Source organism: Malaclemys terrapin, chromosome 3 (assembly GCF_027887155.1).
Source record: "Malaclemys terrapin pileata isolate rMalTer1 chromosome 3, rMalTer1.hap1, whole genome shotgun sequence".
Classification (NCBI taxonomy): domain Eukaryota; kingdom Metazoa; phylum Chordata; order Testudines; family Emydidae; genus Malaclemys; species Malaclemys terrapin.
In genome coordinates, this window is record NC_071507.1 from 88,516,622 (window position 1) to 88,533,797 (window position 17,176).

A 17,176-nucleotide genomic window follows, 5' to 3' on the forward strand; every position below is an offset into this window, starting at 1 on the left:
GAACGGGAGAAGGAAATCTATGCCTTTTGCAGTGCCAATGATTTGGAGAGAGCCAACAGATCATACCAGCAATTGTTACTTCTGCATGGTGCCTCCAGTTGGGAAAGGTGTGTCAAAGAAGAAAAAGTGGACTGTGCATTATCCAAACATTCCATCAGCTATGCGCCCAGTACCCCACGGAGAAGGACTTCCGGTTCCTGACGCACCAGAATCATTCTCACTTGAGTCAGACGAGGAAGAGGATGAATCTTCTGGTCCTGAACCATCAATGTCACAGGACCCACATTTTCTCCCATCCTCCTCCTCTGAACCACACCTCATAACACAAGGTGAACTGAATGACCTTGTCAGGGATTTGGAACTACCCAAGAGTAAGGCAGAGCTGTTGGGCTCCAGACTACAGCAGTGGAATCTCCTGGCAGGTGATGTTAGGGTTTCCATGTTCCGTGACCGTCAAAAGGATCTTGTCCCATTCTTCTAGCCTGCAACAACATCGATGGTGTGATGGCAGCCCTCAACATCGTTCACGATCCAGATGAGTGGAGACTGTTCATTGATTCATCGAAGACGAGTCTTAAAGCTGTTTTACTGCATAATGGCAATGTTTTGCCATCAATTCCAGTTGGTCATGCAGTCCATATGAAGGAAACCTATGACAACATGAAACAACTTTTGAGGTGCATAAACTATGACCAACATCAGTGGCAGCTTTGTGGCGATTTGAAGGTTGTTGCTCTCTTGCTTGGTCTGCAGACTGGATACACAAAGTACTGCTGTTTTCTCTGCGAATGGGATAGTCGTGCAAGAGATTCCCACTACATCAAGAAAGATTGGCCACTCCGACAGTCATTGGAGCCTGGGAGGAAAAGTGTTCAGCATCCACCACTTGTTGGATCAAGGAAGATTTTGTTACCACCCTTACACATCAAGCTGGGTCTGATGAAGAACTTTGTCAAGGCCATTGACAAAACACAAGCAGCTTTCAAGTACCTCCGTGGAAAATTTCCAAGGTTAAGTGAAGCTAAGATCAAGGAAGGTGTCTTTGTTGGTCCTCAGATTCGTGAACTTCTTCGAGATGATGCATTTGACCATGCACTGAGTGGCAAGGAAAAGACGGCATGGAAAGCCTTCCAGTTAGTGGCAATAAATTTTCTCGGAAACAAGGCAGACAACTACAGGTTGTTGGTGGAAAACCTCCTCAAGGCATACAAAAGCCTTAGTTGCAACATGTCACTAAAGATACATTTTTTGCACTCTCATCTAGATTTTTTCCCACCGAACTGCGGAGCAGTGAGCGACAAGCACGGCGAGCGATTTCACCAGGACATTGCAACACTGGAGAAACGCTATCAGGGCAAATGGAGCCCATCAATCTTGCAGACTATTGCTGGACAGTGACAAGAGATGCTCCATTTAATGAATACAAGAGACAAGCCAAGAAGCGCCGAGTAGACACTGAATAGGACTAAACTATGTACAGAATAGTTTTTTGCCTTTTGTTTCATAATAAATTTTATTTATATAACCCTTTTGCTGATTTTTAAAGTGTTACATAAACAGGACAGGTGAAATATTATCATGTAAAGCAACCATAAACACATGAAAAGACCTAGGTTTACAATTTATGATTAAAACAGTACTATCTACACAATATACATAGACATAAAATGTAAAAACTTAAATATCTTAGAAACAGTAGCCACTCAGTTGTTTTAATTGTCATATTTGAATTCAGCACATCAAAATACATAATAAATAGCACATTTTATCTCTGAAGCAGACGACTTCTCAAAAATTGTAGACCAGTGTATTCTAAAATAATTATTTTAGAATACCAAATAAATTGAGAATTGGTAAAGGTTTCACCTTTTTAATTGCTTCGGTACTCCGGCTGCAGATGAGGCAAGTTCTATCTAGACCAGTATTTTCAGAAATGGGTGCCTAAAGTTAGGTGTACATATTTAGGCATCTAAATAAATGGCTTGTTTTCAAAAATAGTGTGCACTCAGCAGTTCCCATTGAATCCTGGGTGAGTGAAGAACAGGCAAAATATTAAAGCATTGGGGAGCGTAGTGTCTGGTAGCATTACATACAGGTTTTCTTTTGTGTTTTTCTGTGTCCATCAAAAATATATATCTAAAAATAACCCAAGTGGGAGCAAATGGGTCAGGTGACTGGGATGTAGAAACTTTCATCTCTGGCTTGCTTATTTGAATGTAGTCTAGGCTGTTAGTGATGAACATTTGTAGACATTTGATAGCTGATGAGGAACTTACATAAAATAGGTTGATTTCATTCTAGTGTCTACTGGACAAGTGTCCATTTTGCAAAAACCATCGTCAGTCTTGGCACTAGTTGGCATCCTTGTTGGCTTTTTCAACAGAGAGGTTAAAGATTAAATGGGCATAGAGACTGACCCCTCCCACCCCCTGAACCCTAGAGGTGATTTCTCCAGAACAGGATTGTGGCATAGTGGGTGAAGTGATGGGAAGTTTCCACAATCTCTTGCTGTGCTGTGCTGTGCTGTACTTCTTCTGTGGGTGAAGAGGGGGCTTTACCTTCCAGAGCAATCAGCCTGAACCCTATCATGAATTAAAATAATATTTATAAAATAAAGGTTTGGCTGAAAGACTATTTACTGATTTCCAGAAGAAGCACAATAGTTACATGGCCTGGGACCTTCCTACCTAAGAGACCATCTCTCTCCCTGTGCCATACTATCACATTTGAGGTCAACGTGGACACTAGAGCAAAGACTCCTTCAGTGTAAAAGAGACAGGGCTGCCAGCACAGCATTCTTGGTGAGGGAGCGCCTCCTGGGCTGTTCTGTCCCACACAGTCCAACATACCTTGAAGTAGTGGGCTGCTCATCCAGGGCTGCAGAGCCAGTTTATTGGAGCACTGGAGGAGGGCTGAGGCAGTTAGAGTAGGATTTCTGTTTTGAGAAAAATGTGAAATGGGATGGAATTTCTAATTCACTTTGAGTCTGCTCACAGCTGATCAGTGTGATGTGGTTGGGAGGAGAGCAAAGGTAAGCTCTGCTGTTGGATTGATTGGGAAACTTCTCCTTGGACTTTCAAAATTAAACCAAGGGCCTTCACAGCTCCAGATGGGTATTCTTTGGTGTAGATTCTTTTAAATCTAAATAAACATTGAATATTGCAGTTGTGCTTCAGATAACGTTTTGATGATGCTCACACACCTCACAAGTCATCAGCTCTAAGTGATTTACCACAGTCTTCTTTGGCTCTCTCTCCACTGATCATAGATTCAGAGTGATGTGTAAACACTTTGGGCAAACAGTTAAAAATCTCCTCATTGCAGAGTGCTGAGGGACAACTCTTTATGTACCATATGCACCTCAGATTTATTTGAAGGCAGAATGAAAACTTTGTAGTAATTAAAATTAGAAAAAAAACAGGAATTGAACGTGGTGCTTCAGACAGCTTGGAGAAAAGTATCTCCTATAATTTTTAGGGTTCCAGGTGCACTTTCAATTTCCTTAACTGTAGTGTAAACCCTGATTTTGGTGTCCAGCAGCGTTAAGCATTGAGACCAAAAGAAGAGGATAGAAGAAAAAATGTCTTTCTTTGTAATGTGAATGTGTTAGAATCAGAATTAGTTCTGGTTGTGTTTGATAAGTGTGGAAGTTTTTGAAATCTATTAACTAGAAGGTAGATATTTCAGCTTGTAATATGAAAGGAAAATAGACTCAGGGCCAGGTCCTCAGCTGTATCTCCACTTACTTTAGTGGGATTATGATGATTTTCATCAGCTGAGGATTTTACTCACTATTTTCTGTTTAAAGCCTTTCCGGCAGCATGTGACAGATCAATAAACAGATCATGATTATATTTCTCTTCCTATAACTCATGTAGTGTTCATTGCAGGTATTTTGCTACCTGCCTATCTGGTATGAAGACACATTTAGATTTGTTGAAGAATTTATTATAATGACTTATTATGGGTACACGGGCCTTACGCTATACAATTATTTATAGAATACGTTATGGCACTCTTCGCTTATTCTAGCCATTTTATGGAAAATGACTCTTCCTTTTTGTTTGCATTTCCGCATCTTCTTCTTGTGCCAGTCATCCCTTGGTGGCTGTGTAATACAGGACTTCTTCCTATATTCAGGATTTTTAGTGTGTAGTTACCATCTGTACTAGCTGAATTTAATATTGATTTGGGTTGTATATGAAGAGATTATATGGTGACATCAGTGAACGAGGATGTTGGAAGAAAACGACATCCTTAATCATCAGCATGAGTGAAGCAAGTTCAGGTGTTTGCGGAAGGAAGCTGTATCTTTGTTGAATACACCTCTACCCCGATACAACGCTGTCCTCGGGAGCCAAAAAATCTTACCGCGTTATAGGTGAAACCGCGTTATATCGAACTTGCTTTGATCCGCTGGAGTGCACAGCCCTGCCCCCCCCGGAGCACTGCTTTACCGTGTTATATTCGAATTTGTGTTATATCGGGTCGCGTTATATCGGGGTAGAGGTGTACCATGTAAAATGTGTTCCGTCCATATTCAGAATCATAGCTTCCTTATGAGGTAAAAGGAAGGGGAGTCTCTTTGTCCAAAGTTAATTCATCCTTCCCAAGCTTCCAGCACACTATAATTCATTGTATCCTCAAAAGTCCCAATGTAAAAGTACCTTGTGCTTTACTATAGCCTTGTAAAATAAAGCTTGCTTAGCCAGTCCCAGTGAAAAACACAGCCTGCTAACCAGAGGTGGAGTTTGTCTTTTGAATGTATTGATCTCTCTGACTCAGTGACTTGCAAGCTCCTTTGGCTCACAGAGATCTCAGGCCATCCAGCAGGACTCTTAGAAAGAATTTCCTTCTCAGCCTCCCTTTGACTATGAAAGTTAAGTCTTCTATTGCAGCAGCTGCAACTGAACCCAGATAGTCCATTTCCTGCCACTTCTGTATGTACTAACCCCGGACATGGGTTTATACACCCCATTGCACTGTCATTTATGATCATCTGGGATCTGCTTGTGTTAGCTGAAAATAAATGAAATTCAAATAATAGATTAATGGATGTGTTTTCAATTATTGTTTGTTTATTGAGCTGTGAAAGGGTACTTGGTACTGTCCAGACAAATAAGGAGTTGCACCAGGTACCCAAAGGATCCTGTTTTGTGAAAATTGTTAGCCATTCAAAATGCTTAACTCTGCATTCCATGCATACTAGCCGGTAGGTAATGGTCAATCTACAGTCTGTTTTCCTTATATAGGGTGACCTGATGTCCTGATTTTGTAGGGACAGTCCCAATATTTGGGGCTTTTTCTTATATTGGCTCCTATTATCCCCAACCCCCGTCCCAATTTTTCACACTTGCTGTCTGGTCACCTATCCTTATATAAATTTGTATAATTTTTCTTTTGGAAATATTTCATTGCAGAAATATGTTGATTTCAAGCAAACCAGCTGCTGTTACAAACTGTATTTCCTAAACACTTGTATTTGCATTCCCCTCCAAATTTTTGTTTGGCCATTAGAGCAGCATCTTCCTTGGTAGTGGGGCAGATCTGCTTTTCTTCTGCAAGCTTTTTTTGTGTTCATGGCTTGGCAACATTAACCATGACAGCTTCATTAGAATCAGTTTAGTGTGTGTGAGATCCAGACAGTCTTCTTTCAAAATGGTTGTCTTCAGATGCCAGCCTCTACTGGAGCCAGAACTCACATCTGAAAATTTTGTATAGAGTAAGATAGGACACTGCTAGTATAAGAGTTTTTATCTTGCAAATTTTCACATGAGTAAGTCATTACTCAGGTGGCTTATCCCATTGATACTGAGGAGATTATTCATATAAATGAGGATTTGTATGATTTTGCCCAGGTTCTATGACTATAGCCCTACTAAATTTACGACCATGAAAAAAGCATCACGGACCATGAAATCTGCTCTCCCCTTGTGAAATCTGGTCTTTTGTGTGCTTTTACCCTATACTATATCAGTTTCATGGGGGAGTTTCTCAAATTGGGGGCCCTGACCCAAAAGGGAGTTGCAGGCGATCATACGGTTATTTTAGAGGGGATTGTGGTATTGCCACTCTTACTTCTGCGCTGCCTTCTGAGCTGGGTGGCAGGAGAGCAGTGGCTACAGGCCAGGCACCCAGCTCTGAAGACAGCGTTCCGCCAGCAGCAGCACAGAAGTAAGGGTGGCAATACCATACCATGCACTCTTATTTCTACGCTGCTGCCTTCAGAGCTGGGTGGCCAGAGAGTGTCGGCTGCTGACTGAGGGCCCAGCTCTGTATGCAGCAGTGGAGAAGTAAGGATGACATTACCATACCATGCCATCCTTACTTCTGCACTGCTCTGCCTTCAGAGTTGGGCTCCCAGCCAGCAGCCACCGGTCTCCACCTGCCCATACACACTGACAATTATTTTATGATAACAGTTCAAGTACTGTAAATGGAACAAATTGTAAAAAGACTAGTAAAAATCTCCTGGTTAAATTGGTAATTTAACATTTCTGTATACCTTTTTCTTTTTCTTTTTTCTTTTTTTCTTTTAAACAAGGTGGCTAACATTGTTCGGCTGCCCTTTGGGGATTTAGAGCAATATATTTTCCACAAAAATGGAAGCTGTTATTTATGTGGTTTTATTTGGTAGCAAAGTAATAATGTTTATATGATGATGATATCTGGGCATTCACTAGAAATATAATAAGCACCTTATCTCATTTAATAAACACAGTCCAGTTGTATGCATAATTATCAAGATATAAAGCAACCTGAAATAAATATGAAGCTCTACATGATAATAAATGTTGTTATTCAAATAGATTTACTCATTCTGAATTGAAATGAGATCTCCAATCTCTCAACACTTAAAGCACATCATGTGGTCTTTGCCTGACTCTAATCTGGGTAGCTGCAATTTCGCTCACACAGCAGCTAGATTATTCTTAGTAAAGAGAGCTTGAAAAGCTGAAGATAATCAGATGGTTCTCCTAAATTAAAACTGTTAAAGAATTCATAAAAATAAATCGCTGTATCTGTAAGTCTTAATTTGTCCTCTGCATTACTGCTTTAGTAAAAAGAATGAAAGGCTCTGTTTGGATGTACCATCCTTGTACCATGCTCAGAACAAACATGCCCTCATTCAGCAATGGAAATTTGGTGTACATGGGGATTATTAGAGGAGGGTAATATTCTTGTTTAGGGGAGTTGAGACTGGGTGAGGGTGCTGTTTTACCACTGGTGAATGCTCTCAACATGATAGCTCTACCGTATTGTAGGTGTTAATTGCATTGACAAAAAATGATACCTTCAGTCCAAATCCTTATTCATTTCTCTGTGCATATCCAGGAATAAATCCTCCCTGCTCTTCATGGATAGAGCTCAATTTTGTCAGCCATTCCACTCCTGTGGATGTCATCTGCCTATCTCTCACATCTGCTCTGGGACATCCATGAAGCTGCAGGGACCATTAAAATAAAACATACAAAATGATGATTAATACCACAGCAATACCATCTGACCTTTAATATCCTGAATAAAAATCAATAAAAATAATAATTTTAGTTCCTTTTCAAATTCCAATGCCTTCTTGCAAGGCACTCATTCTTTGGACTTGAGAACAGTTATGAGAATTCTCACAGTGTATAAGAATAAGAAGTGTGGAGGCACTAGATTATGCAACAATAGGATTAGCAAAGGGGCAGAAAGAGAGGAAAGCTATCAGTGTAACTGGACTAGCAGAGGTTATTATTGAATGCCAATAGGCTGCTGAAAAACATTGCTTTGTGAAGGATCTCTGCAATGAGAGCAGAGGCAATTTTCAATACGGGGAAGGGAAAGCCTGATAATTGCCCTATAATTTTTCTGAGAGGTAATATTGAAGGACCAGCTCCAAGAATAGAGAATCTATGAGAACATATATGCAGGTATAGGAAAACATGCATTGCCCCAAAATGTGATTCCAAGGCTCAAATGCCTTCTTTATGAAAGCCTTTCAAACATAAGTAGAGAGAATTAGGAGAAAATAATGGCTAAGATTAATTGTTTTCTGCTAAGATGTTATAAAATGCACTTGATGTCTTACAGCACGTTGGGTAAGCAGTGTCACTATTCCCCCAACACTCATGGCCTGTGTTAAATTGTACACCATTTTGCTGTTGGAATATGCCCACGAGTAATTTTCATGCCTCAAATAGAAAGATGGAATATATTGCAATTGCAAGTGGATAAAGCAGCATGTTAAGAATGTGCAACAATTGAACACTTGGGCTGACAGCTGTAACATAAATGCTTTGGCCATAGTGTCCAGGGTGTAATTAAGGAATTACACCCTGGACACTATGGACATTTGGACATTTGGTTAATTTTTTTAGACTTTTTTGCACTGATTTCTGTTACTATGTGTTCAGCACAATTTGCACAGATAAGTGATTTCTGGCAAATTTAACCCCTTGTGCAATGAAGTGCAGCAAGTGCAACAGACAAGTCACCAGCAAGTGACTGAGGGATGATAATGGTGGAAAGGCCACAATTGTATCTATGATGCCAAAGACCACACTCCCTGCTGGCCCTGTAGCAGTGGAGACTGGCTAATCACACAGTAACAAAAAGGAAACCTAATCCAAAGGGTGGTTTCAGCACCTTTTGTATAGGAGATATTTTGTTTGTGGGTGCAAGGAATTAGAAGCATTCTGGGAGGGCCAAGCAGGGCACACCAAATTTATCTAGAATATCGAAGGCCATAGAGGATATTCTCCAAAGGAATGTGAGCAGTTGCCACTGGTCTTGGCTTAGATATACCATAGCACTTCCTTAGTGACTTGTACTCTAGTTTGAATTCTCTTATGCACCAGACGTTATTCCTTACATTACTTTAAAAATCTTTTTTGCATTAATGTTTGTCCCTCAGTTGGGTCATTTGCTCAACATTTTAATGATTTATGTCACCAATGTAGATATTAGTAGGTACAAAGATGTGTTTTAATGATATTCTACTGCATATTGTTCACTGGGGAAGAATATAAAGCAGGGAAAATACAAAGTATTAAATACATGGATAGTTTCCAGCCTTCTAATGATTCAAACTATTTGATGAATCATGAATTCTATTGTTGACCTCTGTTTCCGACCTTTCTCTGATTTCACAGGTCAACAACTCAATCTAACTACTGCATTTTGAATAATTTGTCATCTGAGATCTGTAGAACACCTCTCCAGTTTTCGTTTTTTAAAGTGATGATTGCAAGGGATCAAAATGCAGCTACAGCTTTTAAAGTAACGTTAAACCTTCACTACTGCTGGAAAGCAGTCCCAGTTTAATCAAGTTTCTGCCGATACATTTAAGGGGACCTGAATCCTCCTTGTCTTTCCTGTCTTTATCATGGACCTACGATCCAATATGCCTCCCATCCCCTCCCCCCAAAAACCCCAAAATAGAAAAAATAAAAACACATATTAATAGTTAAAGTAAATTCAACTATACTTCTTTATTTTTTTTTCTTATTCATTCATATTCCAGTCTTCTTGATACTTAGTTTTTATTCTGCTCTTTTCCCTTTTACATGCGTGAAAAAAAATGGTTGGTGTTTTTATTTTGATCTGCAGCTTTCTTTAGCAGCCATGTGACTACTACATGAAGGGCAGTCTCTTTAATCTTGCAATCAGGAGGTTTTTTCTTCTCATAATACACTCTGATTAATATAAACTAATAATTATAAACACTGTAATGCACAATGTGTTTCAACAGTGCGACTGATTGGCTGATTTGTAGTTTGACAGATTTTTCTAAAGCTTAGGAAAGAACAAAACAAAAATTGCATTTCAAAGTGCTTATCTCACTTGAATTTGTGTTTTTATTTTGGCACAATTATACCAATGACATTTAGTACCAGTATCGTTAAACAAATGTCAGCATTTTAATTATATTGCATTTGCAAGGGTTTATAACTTTTGCTGCTTTACTAACATGGAAAGTTAGATATAAGATTTCAGCTAAACAGTATCTTTTTAAAATATGTGAAATTATTATTAACAACACTTTACATACCATACCATCTTTCATCTGAAGAGCTGCAACTTCTTCACAGATTTGGGTGATAAGTATTAACCTCATTTTGCTATGGGCCAGTTTAGATATGGACTAAGTGACTTTCCCTTAGTCACTCAGCATGTCAGTGACAGTCAAGAACAGAACCAACATCTCCTGACTCCTTGCCACGGTCTCTAGCTGCTAGACCACTGTGTTTCCTTAAATGCTCAATCTAATACAGAGGTGGGCAAACTTTTTGGGCCGAGGGCCACATCTGGGTTGGGAAATTGTATGTAGGGCCGGGGCAGGGGGTTGGGGTGCAGGAGGGAGTGTGGGGTGTGGGAGGGGGTGCGGTGTGCAGGAAGGAGCTCAGGGCAAGGGATTGGGGCAGAGCAGGGGTGCGGAGTGTATGAGAGGGCTCAGGGAAGGGTGTTGGGGTGCAGGAGGGTGTGGGGTACAGCAGGAGGGTTGGGGTACACAGGGGTGCAGGGTGCAGCAGGGAGCTCAGAGCAGTGGGTTGGGGTGCAGGAGGGGTGCGGGATGTATGAGAGGACTCAGGGCAGGGCGTTGGGGTGCAGGAGGGGTGCAAGGTGCAGGCAAGGGGTTGGGGGGGGGTTGGGTACAAGAGGGGTTCGGGCTCCAGGGTTGCAGCGGCGCGCACCGGGGCCAGGGAAGGCTCCCTACATGCCTGCCCTGTCCCTGGCCCCGTGCTGCTCCCGGAAGCACTGCGGCCCCTTGGAGAGGGAGGGAGGAGCGCTCTGCATGCACTGCCCTTGCTGCATCTCCAGGTACCTCCCCTGAAGCTCCCATTGGCCGTGGTTCCCCGTTCCTGGCCAATGGGAGCTGCGGGGGCTGTGCCTGGAGGCAAGGGCAATGTATGGAGCCCTCTGCCCCCCCCGCCCGGGGGCCGCAGGGATGTGGGCCGAATCCAAAGCCCTGAGGGGCCGCATCCGGCCCGTAAGCTGTAGTTTGCCCACCCCTGATCTAATACCTGTCAGGGTAAACTAAAACACTACTATTGACTTGAAGTGCAAGTTACATCAGGCAATAAACTATCAAAAGGGGAAAAGTATATATGATTTTTCTTTTTGGTCTGGGTAGTTTTTGCCTACAGAAAATGAAAGTGAAAGTTGTAATTCAGTAATATTTATAAACCACTTTGGCACAGTCAATATAACTGTGCTTTCCTTCAAATCCCTCCTTAATAGCCACTTATTTTTATATCTCTTCTTTCTTGCATTGGCACTACTGTCCTTTATTATATTTTATTTTTCTTTGACTTGGAGACCAGTCCTGGAAACTCTTATTTCCAGATGTTTGGGCAAATTTTATGCTGGTGTGCATCCATTGATTTCAGTGAAGCACCAGTATACAAAAATTGACCTGTAGTGTTTGCTGCTCATGAAGCCTTGATGATGAACGCTATGGCTGGTAATGTCCTTCCAGGATAGGTTCTTTGGATTATAAACTTCCTTGTGTAGAGACTTCCTTGTGTAGAGACCTTGTGCCTGATTCTTCTATCACTTATACTGGTATAGCTCCATTGACTTTGAGAGAGTTACACCAGTGTACAATGGTGTAGGTGAGAGAAGAATTAGGTGTCTTGGGTACAATCTTATACTAGTGAAGTCAATGGGAGTTTTACCATTGATATTAAATAGGATCAGGATCAAAGTATTTTGAAAAGCATCATGTTCACATATAGTACTCCACATAAATGTGTGTAATTCTTTCTGGAGAAGGATCATCTGAAGTGATTATGTCAACTGTATATAAATCACTTAAATTCCCATAAATGAAGGTAAAAATCCCACGCACAAAGAATAATGGGAGAGAGGTTTTCGAATGGATCTTTCCTCTGCAATTTAAATTACACTAAGATCTGGCAATATACAATAAATATAGTTATAAATCCTTAATGTCTTTTAGGTTATGTCTGATTCCTAGTAAAGTTATGGTAATAAGATTGAGTCTCCCTCCTCTAACTGTTGGAGTATGTCTTCACTACCTGCCGTATCAGCGGGTAGCAATCGATTTATCCGGGATCGGTATATCGCGTCTCGTTAAGACGCGATATATCGATCCCCGAACACGCTCACCGTCGACTCTGGAACTCCACCAGAGCAAGCGGCGGTAGCGCAGTCGACGGGGGAACTGCGGCCGTCGATCCCGCGCCGTGTGGACCCCAGGTAATTCGATCCAAGATACTTCGACATCAACTACACTATTTGCGTAGCTGAAGTTGCGTATCTTGGATCGATTACCCCCCTCCCCTCCCCCCCAGTGTAGACCAGCCTTGGAAAGGATGCCTTGAGCGAGGTTCCTTTGTTGCCTTACCTCATCTATTTTTAATTTTTGGTTACTTGTTAAAAGCAGAATGTTTGTTTTAAATCACCATTTATGTTTTGGTTTACTCCCTGCAAAATAATTGAGGAGTCACTATAAAGACTTTTATTCACACCCATTAGTAAAAAAAAAAAAAAGTTATTAACCTGTTCTGCAACTGTTGTTCTTTGAGCTATGTTGCAACATGTCCTTTCCACTTCAGGTGCATGCATGCCCAGTGCACCAGTACATAGTTGGAGATTTTTCCCTTATTGGTGCCCTTTGGTGTGGTGTGTGTACTTTCTTCTGGCTCATGCTGCTGTGAGGTAGTATAAAGTTTGGAGCTGCCCCATCAGGTCCTTCTTGCTGGCTGAGATTGGTAGACGGAGCATGTTGGCTTGCTTTGCAAATGTTTTCCCTTCCAGGGAATTTGCTTTTCCTGTATATAGTTAGTGTACTCCATGAATAGTTAGTACTTTAGAATATGTTTCATCTGTTATTTTACTTGTTTGATTTAGAGAGTTGGTTCTGGGTCCCGACTCTTGGTCCTTGGAATGCCTCTGTCTCCAGGCTTTAAGCATTGCATTGGCTGCAAGAAGTCTGTGCTGATAAGTGACCCTCCTGTTGAAAATGCCTAGATGAAGGTCACATCTGGGACAGGTGCCAAAGTCGTAGAGACGTGAAGCTCTGAACTAAGAAAGCTAGAGAGGTGAGACTGCATCACCTTCTCATGGAGGTAACCTTGCATCCACCATGGGGCCTTCATTGTAACAACCTTTATTCATACCCAATAGTAACTGCAAATAATGCAATCAGTAGCGCTTGCCAAAGGGCTGTTCTTTCCCTAAGAGTTAGAGTGGGTGGAAAGGATATGGTTCATTGTGAGTTCAGGGTAAGTTTTGGGACTTGGTTTTTACAATCTGGCCACAATGTACATTGTCATTAATTTCCCAAATGCTGAGAGATCCAGTTTTTGTTTTTGTATAAATAAACCTTTCACATGGTAGGGTTTCCGTATAGTTTACTACTTAATTCCATCAGAAGTGACTGTCCTATGCAGCATCTAAATTTGATTAATAATGTTTTTAATGGTTAAAGCCTTTATTCTTTGTTCTTGTCGGTTGTATGTGTGTGTGTGAGCTTCTTATTTCTATCACATCATTTTATCATTTGTTTGTTAATAGTAGTTTTGAGATTAACATAAAATTGGAAACCTTATTGTAATTTCCAGTGTTTTGGGTACCAGGGGATACTTGCGTATCTTACAGATATAATACTTTGCAATTCTGGAATATTAATAATGATGACTGTAGTCTTTAACTTGGAAGTTATTTCTTTTTGTCTATCTTTTATCGGAACCATAAATATTGTTTCCAATCAACAAGTTGTAGCAATGACCATTCAAGATTTTCTATCTGTTTACTTTAGAAATGGCTTTTTTTCTTTAACAAAATATTTAGATGAGATATGATAATTTAAACACCATCAATATGGTCTTACTCCCTTGTTGCATACTTTTTGATTACTAATGTATATTATGTTTAGAGGTGGTGATGATGAAGATGATTGAAGAAAGTCTGAAGCAATTCTCTTGTTGGTTTAAAATAAAAGATATCGAAGTCCATGTGATAGGTAGGCCCAAGTCCTCCCTTGTGTATTGACTTTCATCTCAGTAAAACAGAAGCCACTTAAATGGTTAAGCAAACAAATACAAGAAAGCCACTTAACATTTTCCCAACCTTAGATTCCATATATTCCCCCTCTTAACAACGTTGTCATTTTTCCATTTTCAGTCGATCAACTGCAGGCTCAGATATATATTATTCAGACAGAACATGGGTCTTCTGTAGCTTTTTTAATCATAATGAAGAAGTATCCCTGGCTAACTTTAAGCATTGGAAATACAGAGTTGAGAGTTTGAGTGCTCTTAGGAACAGTAGGCACAGAACAGAAGGAGCTGCATTTTCTATTAATGATTAAGCTTTAATGATAAATGTCTTTTTAGCAATGCTAGAACCTTTGACTGTATTATGTTAGCAGAAGAGTAATAAAGTTCCCGTCTAGCAAAGTTCCAGTAAAGAGGAACTTTTATATCTTTTCTTAACAATTAGATTTAAAAAGTTGTTTGGATTTTATTTTAAAGGGTCCATCTTGCTGGGAGGATGTGCTGATGCCAAACAGAATAGCTGGCACTTGCCAATCCCGAAACTGTCGTGGAGATATAGCGGTAAGATATTGTTAAATGTCATGTTTTCTCCAAGACTCAGTGTAATGAGACCATTGCAGAAATAAAGATTTGTTATATTACTGATGTAAGTCACTAATTCTGTTTAAAATATAGAATCTGTGGCAATTTACTATTTATGTCTAATCAAGTACTTCTAATATGGTTACAAAAGTGGGATATCTCTCAGTCACTGGTCAGAAAATAACATTATCTCCCTGTGGAAAATGCAGAAGATTTGTATTTTTTATGAATATATGTACCACAGTTTACCTGCTTGCCGATATTCTGTCTGACTGCATTGATTTAAATCTAAAGGAGCTGTTAAGAGCATAGGTGGATTGCGGGGGCAGAAGGGGGCATTGCCCCCCTAAACAATAGGCATAGTTTGGGGGGACATGGGAGGGTGTTGTCACCTCCCCCACCCCCCCAACTGCAAGCCTCAGGTAGGCATGTGCAATGTTCTGCAGAGGAGACAGGCGACTGCTTCCAGCTTGTGCCCCTGAGGCAGGGAGTCAGAATTTTGTTTGGTGTCAAGTATCAGGGGGTAGCCCTGTTAGTCTGTATCTACAAAAACAACAAGGAGTCTGATGGCACCTTAAAGACTAACAGATTTATTTGGGCATAAGCTTTCGTGGGTAAAAACTTCACTTCTTCGGATAAGCTTTCGTGGGTAAAAACCTCACTTCTTTGGATGCTCCGAAGAAGTGAGGTTTTTACCCACGAAAGCTTATGCCCAAATAAATCTGTTAGTCTTTAAGGTGCCACCAGACTCCTTGTTGTTTTTGTAGAATTTTGTTTATAAGCAATGTGATTAACAGGTAATTAAGATAAGAAAGGACTATTAGCATGTTTCCTAAAGTTAAATGATCTGTTCCAAGCTTGGTGAACTGCAAAAAGTAAATAGCCTAAATGATAGGTTACATTGTTTCAATTGTTGTACTCAAGAGGTGGTAACAAAGTTACTAATATCTTTCTTTGAGAAGATAACAGATTTTTTAGACAAAGGAAATGCAGTAGATCTAATCTACCTGGATGTCAGTAAGGCATTTGATACAGTTCCACATGAGAAATTACATTGGAGAAGATGGGGATTAATATGAGAACTGAAAGGTGGATAAGGAACGGGTTAAAGGGAAGGCTACAACAGGTCATACTGTAAGGTGAACTGTCAGGCTGGAGGGAGGTTATTAGTGGAGTTCCTTAGGGATCTGTCTTGGGACCAACCTTATTTAACATTTTTATTACTGGCCTTGGCACAAAAAATGTGTGCACTAATAAAATTTGCAAATGACACAAAGTTGGGAGGTATTGCCAATACCGAGGAGGACTGGAATATCATACAAGATCTGGATGACCTTGTAAACTGGAAAAATAGAAATTGGATGATATTTAATAGTGCAAAGTCATGCATTAAGGATTAACAACAAGAATTTAAACTGGGGATTTATCAGTTGGAAGTCACAGTGAAGGAGAAAGACCTGGTGTATTGGTTGATCACAGGCTGATTATGAGCTGTCAATGTGATGCGACTGTGAAAAAGGCTAATGCAGCCCTAGGATGTATCAGGTGAGGTATTTCCAGTAGAGACAAGGAAGTGTTAGTACCATTATACAAGGCACTGGTGAGACCTCATCTGGAACACTTAAAGATGAATTCAAACTGGAACAGGTGCAGAGAAGGGCTACTAGGATGATCTGAGGAATGGAAAACCTACCTTATGAGAATAGACTCAAAGAGCTTGGCTTGTGTAGTCTAACCAAAAGGGGAGATATGACTGCTATCTATAAGTATATCAGAGGGATAAATATGAGGGAGGGAGAGGAGCTATTTAAGTTAAGTGCCCATGTGGACACAAGAACAAATGGACACAAACTGTCAGACCTAGCCGACAGGAGGCACCCACGAGAGGTGAGTGCGCCCCAGCATCACACCTTGGAAATCACTTTAATTTTCAACCCAGCAGAGTCCAACCTATCAACCTTCAGGGCATGATATATTTTTCATTTTTAGATGATCAGTATTGTGGTGCTCTTGTTTTAATCTCTATATTTCAAGAAGATAACATCATTATCTTTCTCAAACCTCATTACAGATCTGTCTCATCTTACGCTGGGGTTACGTTTCGCAGTCAGCGCCTAAAGCGAAAATTGCTTATAGTCAAAATTACATTGAGTGAATGGCGGGTGGAATCGTCCGCACTACAGAAACAGTATTTAAATTGTTATTTTTCTCTTTTTTGTTTTGTTTTTTGTTTTGGTTTTGCCAACCATGTAAAGCTGAAATCGCACATGTTAAATGCGCCTAGGATGCGACAGACCTATAGTTGCATAAGACAGAAGTCAAATGGTGTCAGTCATCCCTGTCCAGGGCTCTTTCTCTCTCCCTCAGTCTTCCCTGTTGGAGCTGTTCTACTCTGTATAAATAGTTAAATATTCCTTGTACCAGTTAGAGAGACTGACTCTATAACCTGGTGGTACTCAGCTGGAATGTGGAAAATGCAGGTTCAGGTCCCTGCCCCAAACCAGGTAAAACCTGAGTGTCCCACCTATCAGGTGAGTCCCTTAACCACTGGGCTGTTAGCTATTCTGGGGTGTTGTTCCTGTGTGTCT

The 17,176-nt window shown here is 40.6% G+C and overlaps 1 protein-coding gene across 2 annotated transcripts in view; it reads left to right on the forward strand.

Annotated features, from left to right (window-relative positions):
- The window catches only part of PRKN (parkin RBR E3 ubiquitin protein ligase), a 1,227,966-nt gene that overhangs the window by 600,746 nt on the left and 610,044 nt on the right, over positions 1 to 17,176 (forward strand). For both annotated transcript variants that reach the window (XM_054023728.1, XM_054023729.1), the window contains exon 5: positions 14,484 to 14,567. In XM_054023728.1, the coding sequence (XP_053879703.1) occupies positions 14,484 to 14,567 (84 nt within the window). The remainder of the gene's footprint in view (positions 1 to 14,483; positions 14,568 to 17,176) is intronic.